The sequence below is a fragment of the Malaclemys terrapin genome, chromosome 5 (assembly GCF_027887155.1).
Source record: "Malaclemys terrapin pileata isolate rMalTer1 chromosome 5, rMalTer1.hap1, whole genome shotgun sequence".
Taxonomy (NCBI): Eukaryota; Metazoa; Chordata; order Testudines; family Emydidae; genus Malaclemys; species Malaclemys terrapin.
The window spans coordinates 16,070,234-16,092,455 of NC_071509.1; the positions used below are offsets into that span (position 1 = coordinate 16,070,234).

Genomic DNA, 22,222 nt, shown 5'->3' on the forward strand with positions numbered 1-22,222 from the left:
CAAAACATTTTCATGCATCAAAATGAGCATGGTAGAAGTGTTTGCAGGATAGGAGTCATAAATAAGGATGGGTGCCCAAGTCCCCATCTTGAGCTGATCCCATCATCACAAAAACAACAAAAAACGATTTTTGAATAATGAATGAACTTTAAAAACTTATTCTAAATGCGCAAAGGATTTTTACAGGATCATCAGTTGCTCTTTTGCAACTAACACTTGGGCTTGAAATGCCAAACTGATGCACAGTAGGAGTATTTAAAGGAAAAAGAGCAAGGGAAGGAATCTCCTCGAAGTCGTTTGATAGGATGGTTGGAAACAAAACAGCTAAGATTTACGCGTATCTGGTAAGATCCTAACAGAATTCATGTACTATATTGGCCAATCCACTCGCTCGAACCATGGTCTGACCCCTCTCACCTGCAGTCTTTTAGCCCTGCAGGGGGACATCTACGGATTCCGGGGAAGCATACGTGTGCACTGCCCACTTCAGCACTCACATAAAGTGACAGGACGCATTTGGCCTTAAGTATCGTGTAGAACATTTATATATCCTCTAAAGAGCTTGGAAATTTTAATCATAGTGGATACCGCTTAAATCTGTTTTCCATCCACAAAAACCTTCCTTGACTTTTCATCTCCAGTGCTATTTATACAGCTGTAAAGCTAGTAGTAAGATAAATCAAAACCAAACAGAATGTGGATGTATAATTGTATTCTAGAGGGAGTGAGCTACGTGAGTCACAGTCAACTGCAATGGTAGTTGCAGATTAGGAATGCCTCTTTTCAGCTATCCTAAATTAATCCTGTGTATAATAATTGCAGTTACAAGAGATATTGCAATAAATAAAATGTCTCCTTTACAAATTTGTAATGTGATGAACAGGTAAAGATGATTTCTGCTTCAGGAAAAGAACACTGAGCACTCATTGCCCTGGACTCAGTTTACTTGAGCTACACAGGAGATGGAAGGCCAAATGTGCTGGCTGGACAATACACCAAATAATTTAGAGGCTAAGTCAGCCTAACAAGGAAAGAGAGGCTCTTTCCTAAACTTTTCAAAGAGATTTCAAGGATATTCAATTTAAAAGATCCATTAACACGCAGTTCAGGTTGCAACTTTCCCCTTTGTGCATATATAAATGAGACCTGTTCATTATATTAACACACAACACTGCATAATGTGGCATATTTTATCATTGAAGACATATAGGCCAACTATGGCATATGTAGGTATAAAAATGATGGCTAATTTGATAATTTATATATATAAAAATTAAGTCAACTGTCTTCTAGATTTCAGTGGATCTCCATGTGGGTGCAGGGGTTTGCCCGCACAGAGCTTCTTAACATACTAGGACCTTTCTGCTCAGTATTATATGATAATGTAATGAAAGAGTAATCATAATGTACATGAGTGTAGTATAAGAATCTATACTGAACAGAACAAAAGTCTAGAATGAAGACGTGACAGAGGACAGCTTTCTTTGCTCCCTTCACACTGAATTTCCTAGCTTTTGCGAGTTTTAAACTCAGATGATCTTCTATTTGGATTTTTCTACATAGAGTCAATTGTCCAATTAAAGTATCTATTATTACATCTCATTAACATTAGGGCATGATCCTATGAGATGTCGAGCATCCTCAACTCATACTGAAATCCCAATGAAGTCCATGGGAATAGCAGGTATTTGGTATTTCTCAGAAGCCAAACAATCATCATTTTAATTCAGTAGAGATATCTTTCATAGAACTTTTATGTGTTATCAAATTCATACAATAAATGTATAAAGAGCACCAACAATGCAAAATGAACGTACAGGATTTCTTAGTTCAAATTACCATTTTTACTTATATAATTGCCACACTCATATATTAAAAAAAGCTACACCTTTTAAAATACATTATATATACCAAGGTTTGAGGCAGCAAATAAATATTGAATGCAAAAACCAAAATGTTTACCTTCTGAATTTCTCCAAAACAGAACAATTGCTGCAGTTCTACATTTGGATATGGTTTATGTATTTAGTAATTTTAGAATGCTTCATCCCAAGACCAAATCCATTTTATATATTATTTTCCCCAAATAAGCTACTACTGTAGTGTGAGCAATTATCAGGGAAACATTCTGCAACTATTAGGAATTAACACAAGGGGTCGCCAGTTAGTCGTGATCCTTAAATTAGGGATACAGAAACTCAAACTGTAACTGAAGTATAAAAGTGAAGTGCAACTTTTGTTACTAATATAAAGAGGATGTATGTACCTGAAGATACAACAGAAGTGCTTTTAAATACATGTCAATGAATCGAGCAAGCATAACACACTATTTCCACAAAAGAGAAATTAACAAGTAAAATGAATGAAAAATAACACTGTATAAGATATCATCTATTTCTTAACCAAATATAAACCTGCTTAACAAAACAGTGAAATAGCAGATGGAAGAGAAAATTAATACAGATCTGAATTTGCAGGTTTACATGGAGAAACTCTACATTTGGCAGAAAATCAGTAATTATAAAACTACACCCAACCTACATTTGGATAGTTACCTGTTTAATGGTGAAGTCATTAATAAGATGATGATTGTGTTCATTCAAGTTGCAGTGCAGGGTTACACAGTCACTGTGAAATAGCAGGTCCTGTAAAGTGCTCACCCGCTGCAGTCCAAGAGCACGTTCAATGCCATCTGAGAGGTATGGGTCATAAAAAAGAACACTAAAGCCAAAGGCCTTTGCACGTAGTGCTACTGCTTGCCCAACACGTCCTAGAATGACACAGACATACAAACAAAAGAGAATGTTTCTGGTAGGAAGTGGCATACTTGTATAATTATCGTTACAAAACATGTATGTGGTGCTGTAAACTTACATGGGATTTTACAGAACATAGAAAAGAGACATCCCATGTCCCATTAGAAATTCTCATTACATAGCTTTATATTTAAGGATTAGTTTATGCCATCCCCGACCAAAAAAAAGCAACAAGACTGCTCCATAAATATATTAAAAAAATGGCAAGCTGTAAGGCCAAAAGCTGGAATGTATGGGATCTATGGGAACCTGGATCTGCTTAACAGGTGGCACCATTTGCTGGACGTGCTGATGACAAATCACTGATGTTCCGGACTGTTCCCTGCAGTGTAATTGTTGCCATGCCAGTCCCAGGATATGAGAGAGACAAGATGGGTGAGGTAATACCTAAAGAAGAGCTCTGTATAGCTTGAAAGCTTGTCTCTCTCACCAACAGAAGATGGTCCAATAAAAGATATTACCTCACCCACCTTACCCTGCAAAGTACCCATTTTTGCCCATGTCTGCACAGTCAGTCAGTTCTAATAAAAAGTTGTTAAGTGAACGTTTGCAATCTGAGTTAATACGAAATAATTTCTTTAAAGTTCCCTCTCTGCCTGAATTTATGACACACTACACATCAAGCTGTGACAACATGATTATTTCATAAACAGTTCAATACTGAAAACATTCACATTTTTGCGATTGCTATTAGCAGATGAGTCTACCCTCCCAACTTGGTTTTCGGTTTATGCAGTCTTTAAAACTCTTTCAGCTCACCTGACTTGCCCCTGTCCCTGCCCCCAGCCCCACATGCACTTTCTGAGATGGTACTTTCCACTTTTACATCCTTCTTGATGATGGACTTATTCTGTAATGCCTACAAGAAACCTGCCATAGGTCTTTTATTTGTTCATTATTGATATAGCTAAACCATAAACAAAGGAGCTCCATCATAACATGCACTAGTCCTGTTAAGTAGCTGCAGTGATCATCTTGTGTTTAATATCTGTACTGCATAGTGTCTAGAAGCCCCACCGTGGTAGGCACTGTACACTCATCTATAATGAAAAGACAGTCCCTAGCCTAAAATCAACTCCTAATCTAAATACAATCTACCATATTGCCTTAGTTCTTCCTCATTTACCCTTTCTTACCTCTCTTATTATTTCCTTAAGTCATGTTTTAAGTTGGTTTGAGGAAAGGATCCCACCTTGCATGTGTACTGGGAGGTCCTCATCTCACTTATTATAACACACCGATAAGTAATATAAAGCAAGGTCACGGGACTGGCATGTGCTGTGTGAAGAGAGTTTGGGAATACGAATTTTTGAAGAAATACAACTATTTGTACTGTATTGTACTTTATACTCTGCTATCAGGCTTGTTGAGAATTTGAGACATCAGGATATTTCAGAAGTATCAGAATCACCAGACTCACCAGGAAAGCCAATGCTCAGCCTCAAAAATATCAACGGAAAGTTTTATTTTGTAACATCTGTGTCTACTCAAAATGCAACAGAATAAGATAGGAAAATCCCATATCTTTCCAACTGTGTTTTAAGGGATTTCCCAGTGTTCTTCAGTTTCTTTTTGAAAAAAAGAAGAAGCCACAAAAGGCGGTCTCTTCTTGACCATTTAACCCGAACACAGTAATTCTGGAATGTCTGGTGATGGATACATTTAGAATATTGAGCAGTCAGTCAATATCACTGGTGCTGTTTGCTTTCCCCTGGGGACTTCTACTTTAGACAAAGTCTTCAAAACATATTGAAATAAAAGACTGTGTATACTAGTTGTTTGCTTTGAGGATCTGTTTATAATGCTTAATATGCAGCAAGGGAGATTTAGGTTGGATATTAGGAAAAACTTTCTAACTATATGGGCAATTCAGCTCTGGAATAGGTTTCCAAGGGAGGTTGTGAAATCGCAATCATTGGAGGCTTTTCAGAACAGGTTGGACAAGCACCAGTCAGCAATGATCTATGTTTACTTGTTCCTGCCACAGTACAAGGAGCACAAGATGACTTCTGGAGGTCCCTTCCAGCCCTACATTTCTCTGATACTTTGAAAATCAGAAATATCACAAACTTCTAGTATAATTAAAATATTTTCAAGATTCAGGACCTATATAGCTCAAGTGTACATCAGTGTACATAATCTGTGAACAGTAATTTCATAAAGAACAAAGTGTATTACATATGCTATCTTCCTGTACCTCTCTTAGGAATACATTATGGGTAGGTCTATTGGAATGGACTGACCAGTTTAAAACTGAAACCTTCTGTTCATTACAACCAATCTTGGTGTATAGACTAATATATTAGAGCCTTCTAATGCATGTGTGGAGCCTCCCACTGAAATCACTGAGAGCCACATGTACGTGTGTGAGGGAAGAAACTGGCCAGCAATAATTTAATGGGAGAAAAGTTTGCTGTAACTGATGGTCCAGATTTAACCATAATCTCTGTACAAGGAACAAACTGCATCATGAATTGGCCAGGAGTTTAAGAATGTAAGAGCAGCCACACTGGGTCAGACCAATGATTCATTTAGCTCAGTATCCAGTCTTCTGACAATATCCACTGCCAAATGCTTCAGAGAAAATGCATAGAACAGGGCAATTATCAAGTGATCCATCCCCTCTGATCCATCCCTAACTTCTGGCAGTCAGAGGTTTAGAGACACCCAGAACATGGGACTGTGACCCAACCATCTTGACTAATAGTGATGGATAGACCTATCTTCCATGACCTTATCAAATTCTTTTTTTGAACTCAGTTATAATTTTGGCCTTCACAACATCCCCTGACAAAGAGGTTGACTGTGTGTTGTGTGAAGAAGTTCTTTCTTTTGTTTGTTTTAAACCTGTTGCCTATTAATTTCCTTGGGTTTACTTTTGAAATTACCGTCAAAACACCACACCACACCACAACTCTACAGCCTGCAACAGCTTTCCTTCCTATCCTGAAAATGTTTCTAATAAATAAGTCTAGTTTAAGGAAATTACCACAAGGGTTAGTTCAAACTGTACATCAACATTTCATTAGTAACAAAATGATAAGTATAGACAGCACGGGTGACATTCTGCTCCCCCACCCCTTGTTCTACTAGCCCCTGATACTCGAGAGAAGTGGAGTGTTATTGAGGGGCGTGGTATTTGCAGTACGCAGATAATGCCAACTGTATATTGCTATCTTGTCTGACATTGCCAATGCAACTCAGCACCTCAGACAACACCTAGCTGAGACTGAGGCATTGGTGAAAGCAAGCTGCCTGAAGCTGAATCCTGACTAGACTAAGAGGATGATGGAAAGCAGGAAGCAGCCAACGGTAATATCGTCCCCTTTGATTGAGGGCGTGCATCTGCTGCTGGTCACCAGGGTTTGCAACTAACGGGTGATTTCAGACTCCCGGTTACAGCTAAATGATAACTGTAGCAGTAACCAGATTGGCTTTCTATTAATCCAAGTACTTCTATGCTCATCTTCAAGAATATCTAAATGCTTTTACCATCTGTAGCTGGCCAGGAGGTTGTGACCTGTTCTTTCAGATACAAGCCTAGCTACTGTTATTCATACCTTTGTCACCTCAAGATTAGACTATTTTAACATATTCTATATGGGGCTACGTCTTAAAACCATTCAGAAACTGAAGCTGATGCAGAATGTAGCATCTCACTTATTAAGTGGGATATTGCATGCGCGCGCGCACACAGACACACACACACACACACACACAATAATATAGTGTATATTATATGACAACATATACGAATACTCTGGAATCTGCAATGATTGCCAGTTGGTCTCTGGGTAAAGTAACAAAGAAATAAGGTAACACAGAAAGCTTGAAATAATGTGGTATTATTTATGTAGCATTCAAAGGATGCTACACACTTTCTAATGACACAGAGAAACAAAAACCCAGGCCTGAGAAAATTACAGTCTGAGCAAACAACAAGCAGATTTGAAATGGGATGCAAGAGAAGCCAATGATTGAGCCAAACAGTGTTGTTCAGTAAACTTTTTGCTTGTTTTACTTCTCTCATTATCGCTACAAGCTGAGGGAGGGTGGAGACTGGTTAACAGGCCTTGTGGAAGAAGTGAGTTTAGAAGAGGGATATGAAGAAGTGCAGCGGGAGGCTTAGCAGAGTGAGAGTGAAGGTGTCAGAAGTAGGGAGTTTGTATGAAAGAAGGCACAGAGAAAAGAGAGGGTGAAGGAAATGAAAAGGCCAGTGAGTAATGCAGGTTGGCCAGATCAGAGGGTGTGGAAGTGATTGTTTTGGGCTTTGGAAGGACTGACTATGTGGAGAGCCAAAAGGCAGGCAGGGGCTAGTCTTAGAGCTCTTTGGACGTGAGAATAAGGAAGGGCATTTCTTGTGAAGAAGGCAAGAAGAAGTCAGTGAAAGGATGTTAAGAGACCCCGGACATGGCTAATGTGGCAGACACGTCGTATTATCCATACAGGACAACTTTGGAATGATTGAAGGTTGAGCTAAGATAATGATAGTTAGGGTGACCAGATGTCCCAATTTGATAGGGACAGTCCCGATATTCAGGGCTTTGTCTTATATAAGCGCCTATCACCCTCACCCCGTCCCGATTTTTCACACTTGCTAGCTGATCACCCTAATGATAGTGGAAAGATATAGCAGTGGTTGAAGCCAGGGATGAATATGGACAAAAGTGAAGAAGACATTTTGGAGATGTAGAGAAAAAATTCAGCAGGATTTAGCAATGGCATCAAGGTGGCACGGAAGTAGGAGAAGTTGGGACTAATTTATTTTACATGTGCAGCATTTTCTAGAACAGCCTTTCATGATTCAGCAGTTGTGATGTCAACACATTTCAGTAATAAACTGACACAAAACCAAAACGGAGACAAAACCAACTAGGACTGGAACTGACAGCTATGATAAGCGGCATCTTCTGCAGAACACACGGTACCTTAAGGCCAATATGCTGGTGAACAAGTTTTAGATTAAAATATATTTGCAAACTAGTGACAGATAACTCTTTCATAGAATCATAGAAATGTAGGGCTGGAAGGAACCTTGACAGGTCATCAAATCCAGACCTCTGCATTGAGTCAGGACCAAGTAAATTTAGACCATCCCTTGCAGGTATTTGTCCAACCTGTTTGGGTTTTTTTTTTTTTAACCTCAATTATGAGAATTCCACAACCTCCGTTGGAAGCCTATTCAAGAACTTAACTATCCTTATAGCGAGAAAGATTTTCCTAATATCTAACTTAAATCTACTTTGCTGCAGATTAAGCCATTTACTTCTTGTCCTACCTTCAGTGGACATGTAGAACAATTGATCAGCGTTCTCTTTATAAAAGCCTGAAACATATTTGAAGACTTATAAGGTCCCCCTTCCATTTTTTTTTCTCAAGACTAAACACACCCAGTTTTTTTTAAACACCTTTCCTCTCAAGTCACGTTTCCTAAACCTTTTATCATTTTTGTTGCTCTCCTCTCCCCAATTTGTCCACATCCTGCCTGAAGTGTGGTGCCCAGAACTGGACACAGTACTGCAGCTGAAGCCTCACCAGTGCCAAGAATAATTCCTCCCATTTCTTACATTCGATGCTTCTGTTAATACCCCTGAATGATATTAGCCTTTGTCACAACTGCATCACATTGTTGACTCAAACTCAATTTGTGATCTACTATAACCCCCAGATTCTTTTCAGCAGTATTACACTGAGCCAGTTATTCCCCATTTTGTAGTTGCATATTTAATATTTCCTTCCTCAGTCTAGTACTTTGCACTTGTTTTCAATGAATTTCATCGTGTTGATTTCAGACCAATTTTCTCATTTGCCAAGGTCACTTTGAATTCTAATACAATCAGACAAAGAGCTTGCAACCCCTCCCAGCTTTGTCTCATCTGCACTTTTTATAAGCATACTCTGTACTCCATTATCCAATTCACTAATGAAAATATTTTATGAATTTTGCAGGACCCCTTCTGGTATGTTAAAGATAACTGTAGGAGGGGAAAAAACTAACGCTGAAATAAGCCCAAATGGAGTATTGGACAGCAAGTTAAATAGGATTATGCAATGTAATACAGCACCAAATAAGGCTAATCTGATATTGGGATAATTAGGCAGAGGCCTCGTGATGGAACAGGGAAGTGATATGATGTATATGATTCTGCAGCACCTGTGTGTCTGATTCTCAGAAAGATGTAGAGAAATTCAGGGTAGAACAACAACAAAATTAGACAGGTTGTTGGATGGACTGACTAGGTGGAAATATTAAGTGATGATTTAGGAAGGGGAACAAAGTAACCACCTATAAATATTTGAAAGTTATAAAAACCAAGGATGGAGAAGAACTATTCACCATGATACAATGGAGTATGATTAGAAGTAATGGGATGAAATTAAAAAAGAGAAAGATTAAAACTATCAGGAGAAAAACTATTAGATTTTGAAGTAGTCTTCTAAGGTAAATAGAGGAAGCTCCATGAGTTGGGGACATTTATAATTTTTATTTAGCATGGGTATTACTTGTTCGGCATACAAGCTTGGACAAAGCGAATATTCTGCAAGGAGCAATCCTGCACTGCAGGGGATGGCTTACATGACTCATCTTTTCCATCTTCAATTTCCACAATTCCATCACAATGGGTAAAAAAAAAACCTGAAAATCAACTGTCTACTCAGAGTCAACATACCTAATCCAATAATGCCCAAGGTTTCCCCTCTAATCCTGGCAGCTCCAGAAGCAACTTCCCGAATCTGCTCAACACTCTGTACTCTTGTGCCTTCTCGCAAGGCCTGGTGAAGCCAGGTGGTTCGCCTGTAAAGGTTCAGGATGTGGCACATTGTAGAATCTGCTGTCTCTTCTACTGATGCAGCTGGCACATTACATACTGCAATTCCTGAAAGAAAAAGGTTATACATTTACTGAATATGTCACACACTCTTTCCCCCCCCCACTCAAAAGTCACCCTAGAGTTTACGGAATAAATTATTCTAGAGTCAAGGATATTGTAGATTTACAAATATTTACAATTGATATTTTCACATGCTGTTTGTATGAACATCAGAGTTCATGGCTTGAATGATAGTGGCAGGACTTGTTAAAATACATAATTAAAGTATGCAAAAAGCTGGTTTTGGAATTCGTCACTATTTAATAGGTTTTAAACTTTACAGGAGTAATGAAGAGATGCACTAAAAAAATTCCAAAAGGAAAGCTGCAAAAGGGATATTGTCTGGTAGTTCAGTCCCCAAAACCACTACTAATAGAAACATATTTATGACATTTCAAAAGTTTTCACAAAAACGAAAATTCTTTGAATGTAAACATCTCTGTGCAAAAGTGCAGCATCTGGTTAATGCATGACAGTACACAAGTGCAGCTATGTAATCTATTTCCATTATCAAACCTATTTGTTAAATGTATGATTTTTATTTTTATTTTTTTTTTGAGGAGGAGGCTAGTTAAATGGAAATTAAAAGGTACAGTTTCCAAAAGTGAAATGTCTGCAAGCAGCAGGGAAACGCTGTAAAAACACCATAATAGAAGCTCAACTAAATATATACCCCAAATTAAAAACCTGCCACCATGGATAAACAACAGAGTAAACAAAGTGGTTAGAGGCAAAAAGACATCCTTTAAAATTGGAAGTGAAATCCTACTGAGGAAAATAGAAGGGAGCATAAACTCTGGCATGTCAAGTGTAAAAGTATAATTAGGCAGGGCAAAAAACAATTTGAAGAGCAACTAGCCAAAGACTCAAAAACTAACAGCAATTTTTTAAGTACACCAGATGCAGGAATCCTGCCAACCAACTAATGGGACCACTGGACGATCAAGGTGCTAAAGGGGCACTCAAGGTAAGTCTGGCCATTGTGGAGAAGCTAAATGAATTCTTGGCGTTAGTCTTCACTGCAGAGGATGTGAGGAAGATTTCCACACCTGAGCCATTCATTTTAGGTGACAAATCTGAGGAACTGTCCCAGACTGAGGGGTCATTAGAGGAGGTTTTGGAACAAATTGATAAATTAATCAGTAATAAGTCACCAGGAACAGACGATATTCACCCAAGAGTTTTGAAGGAACTCAAATATGAAACTGCAGAGCTATTAGCTAACTGTGGTGTGTAAATCAGCTTCTGTACCAGATGAGGAGGAGATCTAATGTGACACCAATTTTTTAAAAAGGCTCCAGAAGCAATCCTGGCAATTACAGGCTGGTAAGTCTAACTTCAGTACCTTGCAAATTGGCTGACCCTATTGTAAAGAACAGAATGATCAGATTCATACATGAACACGATTTGCTGGGGAAGAATCAATATGGCTTTTGTAAAGGGAAATCACATCTCACCAATTTATAAAAATTCTTTGGGGGTGTCAACAATCGTGGACAAGTGTGATCTAGTTTATATAGTGTACTTGGACTTTCAGAAAGCTTTTGACAAGGTCCCTCATCAAAGGCTCTTAAGCAAAGAGAGCTGTCATGGGATAAGAGGGAAGATCTTCTCATGGATCAGTAACTGGTTAAAAAAAAAAGTAGGAAACAAAGGGTCGGAATACATGGTCAGTTTTCGGAATGGCGAGAGGGATAAATAGTGATTTCCCCCAGGGATCTGTACTGGGACCAGTGACATTCAACATATTCATCAATGGTCCGGAAGAAGGGGTAAACAGTGAGGTAGCAAAATCTGCAGACAATACAAAACTACTCAAACAAATTATATCTAAAGCAGACTGCAAAAAAGTTACAAATGGATCTCACAAAACTGGGTGACTGGCAACAAAATGGTAGAAGAAATTCAATGTTGATAAATGCAAAATAATGCATATTGAAAAACATAATCCCAACTATACATAGAAAAGGATAGGGTCTAACTTAGCTGTTACCACTCAAAAAAGATTTTTGAGTCATTGTGGATAGTTTTCTGAAAACGTCCGCTTAATAGGCAGTGGCAGTCAAAAAAAGCTAATATAATATTAGGAACAGGATAGATAAGACAGAAAATATCACAATACCAATATATAAATCCATGGTATGCTCAAACCTGGAATACTTCATGCAGTTCTATGAGGAGAGATTAAAAAGACTGGGACTTTTCAACTTGGACAAGAGAAAACTAAGATGGGCTATGATAGAGGTCTATAAAGTTGTGAACGGTGAGGAGAAAGCAAATAAGGAAGTGTTATTTATTCCTTCACATAACAAAAACAAGGGGTCACTCCATGAAATTAGTAAGCAGCAGGTTTAAAACGAACAAAAGGAAGTACTTCTTCACACAATGCACAATCAACCTGTGAACTCGTTGCCAGTGAATGCTGTGAAGGCCAAAACTATAATGGAGTTCAAAAAAGAATTAGATACATTCATGGAGGATATGTGCATTAACAGCTGTTAGCCAAGCTGATCAGGGATGCAACCCCATGCTCTGGGTGTCCCTAGCCTCTCACTGCCAGAAGCTGGGAATGAGTGGCAGGGAATGGATCACTTGATGATTACCTGTTCTGTTCATTCCCTTTGGGGCACCTGGCATTGGCCACTGTTGGAAGACAGGATACTGGACTAGGTGGACCATTGGTCTGACCCATTATAGCCGTTCTTATGTTCTTTTCATACTGAGAAATCCATACTAAGGCCTGATCTTACAAATAGTTATGCCCATGAGTAGTCTCGTTAAGCTCAATGGGACTAATTCGTGTGTAAGTGTATGGAGGACCAGGACAGTATGTTTATTTATGGCTTCTCAATATATTTTTGCTGGAGATATTTTATTAGCTATATAACATGGACATTGTGCTACGTGTTCATATTAGCCAAGGCAAAGTCAAGACATGTGCCTTGCACTGGCAACAAAAGAGGTGAGGTTTGTGCTGGTTCTTAAACGGCATTAGTTAGACTCAGAGAAGGTTAGGGTTGGAAGAGACCTCAGGAGGTCATCTAGTCCAACCCCCTGCTCAAAGCAGGGCTAACCCCAACTAACAACTGAATCATCCCAGCCAGGGCTTTGTCAAGCCCTGTTATACAAGAAAGCTTTGTTTATATAAACTAATGAAGATCTCAAACTATTTTAGAAATATTAGTGAAAGCTCACCAGGCCCCTTCTGGGGCAGGTATGATTATATCCACTTCATACATGGGTAAAGTGAGAGACAGAAAAGAATGGCTTACTCAAGACTGCACAACTAGTGAGTGGAATTGCTGTGAACAGAAACAGGAGCCCTGACCCTCAGTCCCCAAGCTAACCAGTAAAGACACACCCTACCTAAATCTTCATATAGAGGTGCTGAGACTGCTCCTACAAGGTGTTTGAAGATAATAGGAGTTTATGGTGCTAAGCACCTGGCAATAGCTGGTCTGTAGTGAGCAGGACATGAAGGCAAGAAGGTGAGAGAAAGTAAGAGAGAGACTCCTGCTGACTTCAACAGAAGTCAGATTGGGCACCAGAGATTGAATCCAAAATCCTTTGTAATCAATGGCAGTTATTCCCCAAAATGGAATAGACCCCAGGTGAGTTGGCTTTGCCACTATGGACACATTTGCCACCTTGCAAGAGTTTTCCAGACAATAATTTCCTTGCAGTACTCAATATATGCTTCATAGTTATTTTCTTAACTTTTTTTCTGCAATAACCCTAGCGAATGTTGTGTACTTTAAAAAGCTTTTGTCCTGCTTAAATGTTGCCTCTTCTCAGCTACTTCCACGTACGGTATGTTCGGTGACCAGATAGCAAATGTGAAAAATCAGGACAGAGGGTGGGGGGAGCTTATATAAGAAAAAGCACCAAATATCGGGACTGTCCCTATAAAATCAGGACATCTGGTCACCCTAACTGTATGTGCCCTTTCTATTTACCAGCTGTGACTCCTGACAAAATTTGTGTTCAGACTGCTGATGATTCCTGTTATACATTTCAATGGAGATGAATAAGTACTTTTTTCTTCAACAACTACTAGGGCATTTTTCACTGTAGATATTTGTACATAAATAAAAATTAAATAAGCTGCTTCAGCTGACAAAGGACCATCCACTTTGGCTTGAGGGAATAATGACAACCTAGCTTTAATATTATGAACGTCACATCTTATGAAGCAAGAGAGACAGAACAATATTCTCTTCAATAATAGGAACAATGTCACTAATTTGATAAATTATCATCTCAAACCCTATTTACCTACAGTGTAAATCCAAATTTCTTTGTTCTGCTCGCTTGCACCTTTATTGACTTTTGAGATCAATAAAAAAAAACCTATATCAGGATGGCCGCATAACTATTTTTCCTTTCAGTGCTGTGCGGAATCATCTGCTGAGTCACTGCTCTTAGATTTATTATGATAAAACAGCTTCCTTTGCTGGCATATCATTCTTGGCATCCTGCTAGCACGAACTGGAGTATGAATCCCAACATTGTAAAGGAAAGAGGCAAAATGAGTACCCTTGTTTAACTGGAGGATAAAATTACGTTAAACCTATCATATTAAATGGCTTTATTTGGTTATACAAGAAAAAAGTGCCGTTTTCGTGGAACAAAAATACAAATTCATAAACATATATTTTAATGCCCAGCATCTACCAAACACTGCTTTCTACAGAGTTAGAAATGTTTCATTACATGTCTGAAGAAAGAAACAAGGAACTACCACTCACCTTTCAGCTTGCTGGAACTTTCCTTGCACATCGTACAGTTGTCCCTAGAAGGCTGTAGGGAGAAGGGTCAAGTAACCTTTCACCTATCTTCTAGAGTTTCTTTTTCCCTTCTCCCACCTCTAAATAGTTTACTACATATAGGCAGTTGAAATAAGGAGCAGCAACAGGAGGAGAAGAACAAGGAGAAAGTGGACAAGCACAAGACTTACCATAGAGGAACAAGGGTATGGCCTTCCCACTGAGAAAACAGTACTATATTATTATTATTATTATTAGGTGGGTGGGTGCAGAATAGCTTCTGTGATTTCTTTGACACACTTTTCCCCCACACTGATCTCAGTGGTCTGGTCTACACACACCCCTAGAAAGCCCAAGACTAGCTGGCTCCAGCCAAAGCCCCAGCCCTATTTGCCTTCTATAGGCTCATTCCTACCTCCCTGATTACATCATCTCCTCTCAGGTTTTTCTCAGCACATAAGCAGCAACTCACAAGCTTGTGGAAAAAGTCAGATTTTTTCAAGTTTTTCCATGGGAAACACTTGGTTCCACCTTTTTTGTGAAATACACATCAACCAAAAATGGCAGCATGAAAAGAATGCAGCTGTAATCATAGCTACAAAAATATTTTCTTCTAAAGTGAAAAAAATTCTCATGTGATCTCCACTAAGTAGGCTTCTGATAAAATACCTGGCAATAAAATACCCTTACAATAGATTATTCTGAATATTGTTACTACTACCACAAGACCTTACTTCCACCGCACATTTCATCAGCGGATGAAAGTGGTTTACAAACAGTAATTAACTCTCACATCACCTCTATGAGGTATGTATTATTTATACCAGTTCTGCAGAGGGGGAACTGAGTGACAGGTAGGTTAAGTGATTTTGCAAGTAATGGTAAGTCAGTAGTTGAATTCCAGTCACTAGCTCTAGCCAGATGGAGCTTAAAAATCAGACTTTCAACTTTCATCCAGTTTTTACTGACTAAAAAGCAAAACCGACAGTCATTTCATTGGGAGGGGACAATTTTATTCACTGAAGATAGGCATGGATCAATACCCTGGATCCTAATTTTATAGCTTAAATTAGTCTAATCAGAGCCTCAGACTTGAATGCTTAGAAATATTGCAATTTAGCATTTAGATCTGAATCAGAACATTCCCAAAGTCTGGGATGTTCAAGTTTGGACAGTTACAGAGATAGGTTTGAGTTGTGAACCTGTAACCCAGCAAGGATGCCTGCCTGCATGTACAGATCATATTCTTGCCTGGAGTCCCATTTGCTTCAGTAGGATTCTGCACATGTAGAAACTTTTGCAGGACTGGGGTCTTAATTGTGAACCCAGAGTTAGGGTTTGGACCTAGTATTTTGTTTCAGGCCCACCTCTATGATGTAAGATTACAAACGAACATGTCTGTGTTCATCACAATGCATATGTCTAACCTCATTAATGGAGGTTCAAGGTAGGCACCAAAGGGAGAACAGCCCCCTAAGCATCTTCAGATCTAACCTGCTCCTGAGGCATTTGTCACACTAGAAAAAAATCTATTGTAACTATGCCTAACTTGTAAAAAAAAATAGAAGCCAAGGAAACTGGTGTTGGGTGGCTCACTCTTATTTACTAACAAACAACCCAGTACTACAACCACTTACTACTTCAGTGGGACTGACACTGCAATAAGTACTACACGAAGTAGTAAATGTTTGCAGGACCTAGTCAAAAGAGACAGGAAGAAAATCATCAGGTAATTTGTTCCCAGTTTATTCAGAAAAATTGAAGAAATAACCTGGAAACTTGTAATTTGAGAATAGAGCTTTGTTTTTGACTGTTGTGAATCAAATAACAGTTCAAATCAGATTGCAGCTTTTGAATAATGGGAGAGTGAAGATCCTCTCCCCAAAATCCTCCAGTGGTTTAGTTTATTTTTCATGTAATTACAATTGATTCTTTGATAAAACTGATATGCCTGATTTGCCTACCAGGAAAAGCTTCTGAACTAGATCTTACAGTCCAAAACACAGGTACTAGACCATAGCTAATGTTTCATTTTATTTTTAGTATGCCATAATACTGACAGAATTATACATTGTGACTGGATTACAGTCTGTAGCAATTTAAATAGAAAGTCTCCTGTTTACAGTTTTTAAAAAAGTCTGCTCTTAGTCTTGAAATGTGTCTTGAATAGGCAGACTGCCATCCTGTCACAAATACATTATCAGTTAATTAACTAATGCTAATATCACCATAATGATTCTTGAACACTTTGATGAGAAAATTATACAGCTTATATATTGTGTTAGCACAAATTATACAGCAAATGTTGATGCAAAGACTTAGATGCTATCACATTTCTGGAGGCAACTATAACATGTTCAAATAAAACAGTGTCTTTAATAATCATACCTAAATCCCCAGCAGATTTGATGTCAATGTTATCAAAACCACTGCCAATTCGGACAATTATTCGAAGTGCTTTGAATTTCTCCAGGTCTTCTCGTGTTAAAGTGATAGTGTGATACATCAGTGCACCCACTGCTTCATTTAGTACCTAGAATTTAAAAAAATAAAAATAAAAAAAAAAGAACAAACCTTGCTTCATGTAATCTGATTTTTTTTCCTTTTCATTGCATTTGGGTTTCATCATGTATTAAAATTTGGCAGGTCTGAAGGACTCTGTAATAATTACAAAAAATCAGTTTTATTTTTAAAAACTTTTCTCCGAATATTTTCAAGCATCTTGGTAGCCATATCTTTTTTCACTATAAAATTCTGCAAAAGGGATATGCTTATTAGGAGTCCTAGTGATTTTGATGGTATATCCAAGTACTTTCCGGATCACAAACCAATACAAGCACACAATTTAAAGACTCAGAGGACACAGGTTGGACACCACTACATTATATCTGGGCCTGTTCAGGCTACTGTATGGCAGTATGGGGAGACTGACTGGGGGGCTGGGAAAAGTGAGAGACATTCTTTATGGAACAAGCGGCCTTTTGTTTAAACCAGTGAGCTCTGTGCGTGTGTGTATTTATTTACCAGCCATGTGGTGGTAGCATCAATGTAACAAACAGGTGTGCAAGTGACTAATCTTTTTGTATTTTATTTTTAAAGTTCAGGACTCTCCTAGAGCTACGGACAATTGGGCAGGAAAACGCGAAGTCAGATGGTGATCACCAGTAACTGTATATTATTTCACACTAACTTACTTTCTTGATGATGTTAGCACTCTTTGCACCTCGTATGCCATAAGATTAAAATAAACCATTAAAAATCATGATTAAGGAGGAAAATATTGAGCTCTCAAAACGCAAACTAGAGAACTCTGAATTTAGACAAAGAACTCCTGTGCTAATATTAGTTATTAAAACTATTCCTGGTTGTTGGATTTCATCTGAATAAAGCTCATCTGAAGTGCATTACAAACCGTATAGTTACTAATGCAAAAAGACTAGTTACTAAGGAAGGGTCTTATGCTTTGAGAATACATGTAGAAAATACATTGAGGGTACATCTACACTACAGCGGGGAGTCGATTTAAGATACGCAAATTCAGCTACGTGAATAGCGTAGCTGAATTCGACATATTGCAGCCAACTTACCCGTTGTGAGGACGGCGGCAAAATCGACTTCTGCCGCTTTCCGTCGGCGGCGCTTACTACCACCTCCGCTGGTGGAGTTAGAGCGCCGATTTGGGGATCGATTGTCGCGTCCCGACGGGACGCGATAAATCGATCCCCAAGAGGTCGATTTCTACCCGCCGATTCAGGCGGGTAGTATAGACCAGACCTTAGTGAAGGAGCTCACCCATTACTGAAATTACTTACATTCATAGAAAGAAGGCGAAAAGGTTGCAAATTGCACTAAAAACGAAAAGACGTGGTTTTTCTACTTTTATATATAAAATATGTAAAAGATGAAATTATAATACAAAATAAACACAGAAGGCTTTAACAAAAAAACAAAACAAAACAACAACCACCACCTTTAGAAAAATCAGCCATGCTGCACAGAGCTGACCAACTTAACTAGAGTGTGCATGCCAACATATATCTGTAAAGTACCATTGGGACGATGGTGATGGGTGCATTAGAACTAGATTAGTATAGCATAGCATATTATAGTATAAAGTCTGTTCTGACTGTTTTTCAGCATTTCCTGTTGTCGTAGAAATTCCTGTCCGTTCCAGCTAATAATTTTATTTCCCTGTAAAGGGGTTTCTATACGCTGTAATGTTCAACTAAAGAAAATGAAGCTTATTCTAGGTACTGTAACGTGCAGCACGAATAGTCAAAGACAAACTGATGTAATTTTAATACAAAAACATCAGCTAGTGTCAATGTCAGTAAGATAGACAGATATAAAATAGAAAGCTGGAATTTCACATAAGGTCAAATGGGGCAGTCAGAGTATTTTCTCTCTTGCTCTCTAACATGGGCTTTTTTAACTCCCTAAACTAGAAATGTGTAAAAATAGCATGGCTCCAGAAATGAAAGTGGATATAAAAAAATTAAATGGCCCAAATGGTACCAATTAAGTGTATGTCCATCTGCAGTCATTCTTGCTTCCATCGGATATTTTATCCTGCCACTGTGCTTTTTCAAATAGAAAGGGTTTGTTATAAAAGGTCAGGTATAGGACCTTCTGTTACCTGCCCTCTATTATAGGCCAGTATTTATTTATTTATTTCCCTTTCGTGGCTGACACACCAATTTACCTCCATTAGAAGCTGTAGCAAACTGCCTGCTTCAAAGTCATTGTGACATTCCTCTTTGGACTGGCTCATACGGTTTGCAATCAGAACTGGACAGCCAGGTCTTTCAGCTCCTCCTCCTCTTCCCCACAAGGACTGCACCAGCATCAAAATGTATTAAGTCCTCACAGGCCTTAACAGAATCTGTGCCACAGATGTGGTGGACATTTATGTTTTAAAGACCTTTTCAAATACTGACTTGAGTGCTGACTGTCACAGAGTGTGGGGGAGTCAGGGCCCTGCACCCCCAATTCCTGCGATTCACCGTGACTCTCAGCCAGCCAGTAAAACGGAAGGTTTATTAGATGACAGGAACACAGTCCCAAACAGAGCTTGTAGGTACAACTAGGACCCCTCAATCAAGTACCCAGAGGGGTAGGGAGCTTATCCCTCAGCTTTGGGGTTCCCTCTGTTTCCCCAGCCACTTCAAAACAAAAACCCCTCCAGCAGTCTCCTTCAGCCACTGCCCCCGGCTCCCCCCCCGGCCTTTGTCCAGTTTCCCGGGCAAAAGGTGTCACCTGGCCCCAATCTCCCCCTGGGCTCAAGTTACATGCTCAGGTATCCTCACCCCGGTATCCCATCACCAATGCAGACAGTCTCAAAACTCCCACGCAACATTCCCAGGTCAACCCGACCCACTCCCTACTCCATCACACTGACTACTTAGGGCTACAATTCCTCTTCGTTTTCCTAATTATTTGTAATTATACTTTAGCACTGAACTATCACAGCCATTCTGGGTAACATCAGATGTTCACCACCATAAGAGCTTTCCTTTGTAATTTTTTGAGGGGAGATAACCCTTAATGCCTCCCATTTATACAAAAATCTAACAGCCTTAGCATAACGTGCTAAAAGCTTCAAATAACCAGGTTGGGAGCAGCATTCTGACTGACTCTGTGGATGAGGGGAAAGCAGTGGATGTGTTATTCCTTGACTTTAGCAAAGCTTTTGATACGGTCTCCCACAGTATTCTTGCCACCAAGTTAAAGAAGTATGGGATGGATGAATGGACTATAAGATGGATAGAAAGCTGGCTAGATCGTCGGGCTCAACGGGTAGTGATCAACGGCTCCATGTCTAGCTGGCAGCCGGTTTCAAGTGGAGTGCCCCAGGGGTTGGTCCTGGGGCCGGTTTTGTTCAATATCTTCTTTAATGATCTGGCGGATGGTGTGGACTGCACTCTCAGCAAGTTTGCAGATGACACTAAACTGGAAGGAGTGGTAGATACCCTGGAGAGTAGGGATAGGATACAGAGGGACCTAGCCAAATTAGAGGATTGGGCCAAAAGAAACCTGATGAGGTTCAACAAGGACAAGTGCAGAGTCCTACACTTAGGACAGAAGAATCCCATGCACTGTTACAGACTAGGGACCGAATGGCTAGGAAGCAGTTCGGCAGAAAAGGACCTAGGGGTTACAGTGGATGAGAAGCTAGATATGAGTCAAAAGTGTGCCCTTGTTGCCAAAAAGGCTAACGGCTTTTTGGGCTGTATAAGTAGGGGTATTGCCAGCAGATCGAGGGACGTGATCATTCCCCTCTATTCGACATTGGTGAGGCCTCATCTGGAGTACTGTGTCCCATTTTGGGCCCCACACTAAAGAAGGATGTGGAAAAATTGGAAAGAGTCCAACGGAGGGCAACAAAAATGATTAGGGGGCTGGAGCACATGACTTATGAGGAGAGGCTGAGGGAACTGGGATTGTTTAGTCTGCAGAAGAGAAGAATGAAGGGGGATTTGATAGCTGTTTTCAACTATCTGAAAGGGGTTCCAAAGAGGATGGATCTATACTGTTTTCAGTGGTAGCAGGTGACAGAACAAGGAGTAATGGTCTCAACTTGCAGTGGGGGAGGTTTAGGTTGGATATTAGGAAAAACCTTTTCACTAGGAGGGTGGTGAAGCACTGGAATGGGTTACCTAGGGAGGTGGTGGAATCTCCTTCCTTAGAGGTTTTTATGGTCAGGCTTGACAAAGCCCTGGCTGGGATGATTTAGCTGGGAATTGGTCCTGCTTTGAGCAGGGGGTTGGACTAGATGACCTCTTGAGGTCCCTTCCAACCCTGATATTCTATGGTTCTATGATTCAGGACGTAATGTAAACCTCAACCCTTATTTTTCTTTGTCTGGTGCTCATTAATTGCTGGATTCTGCTCAATCCCCATTGTAGTCAGCAGAAAGATTCCCATTGGCTTCAATGGGCTTTGGATCAGACCCAGAGGACAGAGTGAGAATACAATCAGCTAGGGCTCATCAGACAACCAGGACTTCATCTGAGCCATATTACAGGGATAAGACAAATACTTTTCTTTTTTTGCAATTTTGCAATGTTTTTTCAAATGATTATTTTATACTTTTTGGGATATAAACTAACATTAAAAATACTGTTAAAGCATCACCAGAGAGTAATGCATTTCACCTGGTCCTACAGGCTGTAACCATGCTAAAGCAGTATTCCAAGATTGATGGGATATTGACAGTATAGGTTTCAGTGGACACCAGGGGTTTCACAAAGAAAGAAAGAGAAAAAAGGAAGATTTACATTTTTAATGGGCAGAGTGCTCCAGATCTTGCCCTGGTTATTTGTGGCATCAGTATATTTATTCTACAGTTATTTGATTTGGGTATTTGTTATTTGTAGGTTGCATTTAATTCAAAATTTATGATCAGCAATCTGTAATATACAGCAAGACTACAACAAAACATGTAAAGCAACTGTAATGGCCAGCAGAGTGACCTCACCGCATAATAAGTGGCGGAGGCCGTTTTCTGGATTGCTGGAAAAGGAGTGGGCCCCTTTAAGGGCGAGAGAGTCAGGGAGTGGCTTTCTGCTTCAGCTGCAGACCAGCTCAGTGTGGGGATGCTGCAGCTGCATGGATCTACTTAGCCCCTCTTCCCAGGTGACCGGAAAAAAGGGGGGACTATATAGGTCCACGCAGCTGCAAGAAAAGCCCTCTTGTACCTGGACCAGGCAGAGCAGCACCCACCCTCCCATGCTTGGAAGCGGTGAAATACCAGGTTTGGTCAGTGTGT

At 39.6% G+C, this 22,222-nt stretch overlaps 1 protein-coding gene across 12 annotated transcripts in view; it reads right to left on the reverse strand.

Annotated features, from left to right (window-relative positions):
- The window catches only part of CTBP1 (C-terminal binding protein 1), a 417,525-nt gene that overhangs the window by 13,984 nt on the left and 381,319 nt on the right, over window positions 1-22,222 (reverse strand). For all 12 annotated transcript variants that reach the window (XM_054029794.1, XM_054029795.1, XM_054029801.1 and 9 more), the window contains 3 exons: window positions 16,843-16,987; window positions 9,488-9,694; window positions 2,556-2,770 (listed from right to left, as the gene is read on the reverse strand). In XM_054029794.1, coding sequence (XP_053885769.1) covers window positions 2,556-2,770; window positions 9,488-9,694; window positions 16,843-16,987 — 567 coding nt within the window. The remainder of the gene's footprint in view (window positions 1-2,555; window positions 2,771-9,487; window positions 9,695-16,842; window positions 16,988-22,222) is intronic.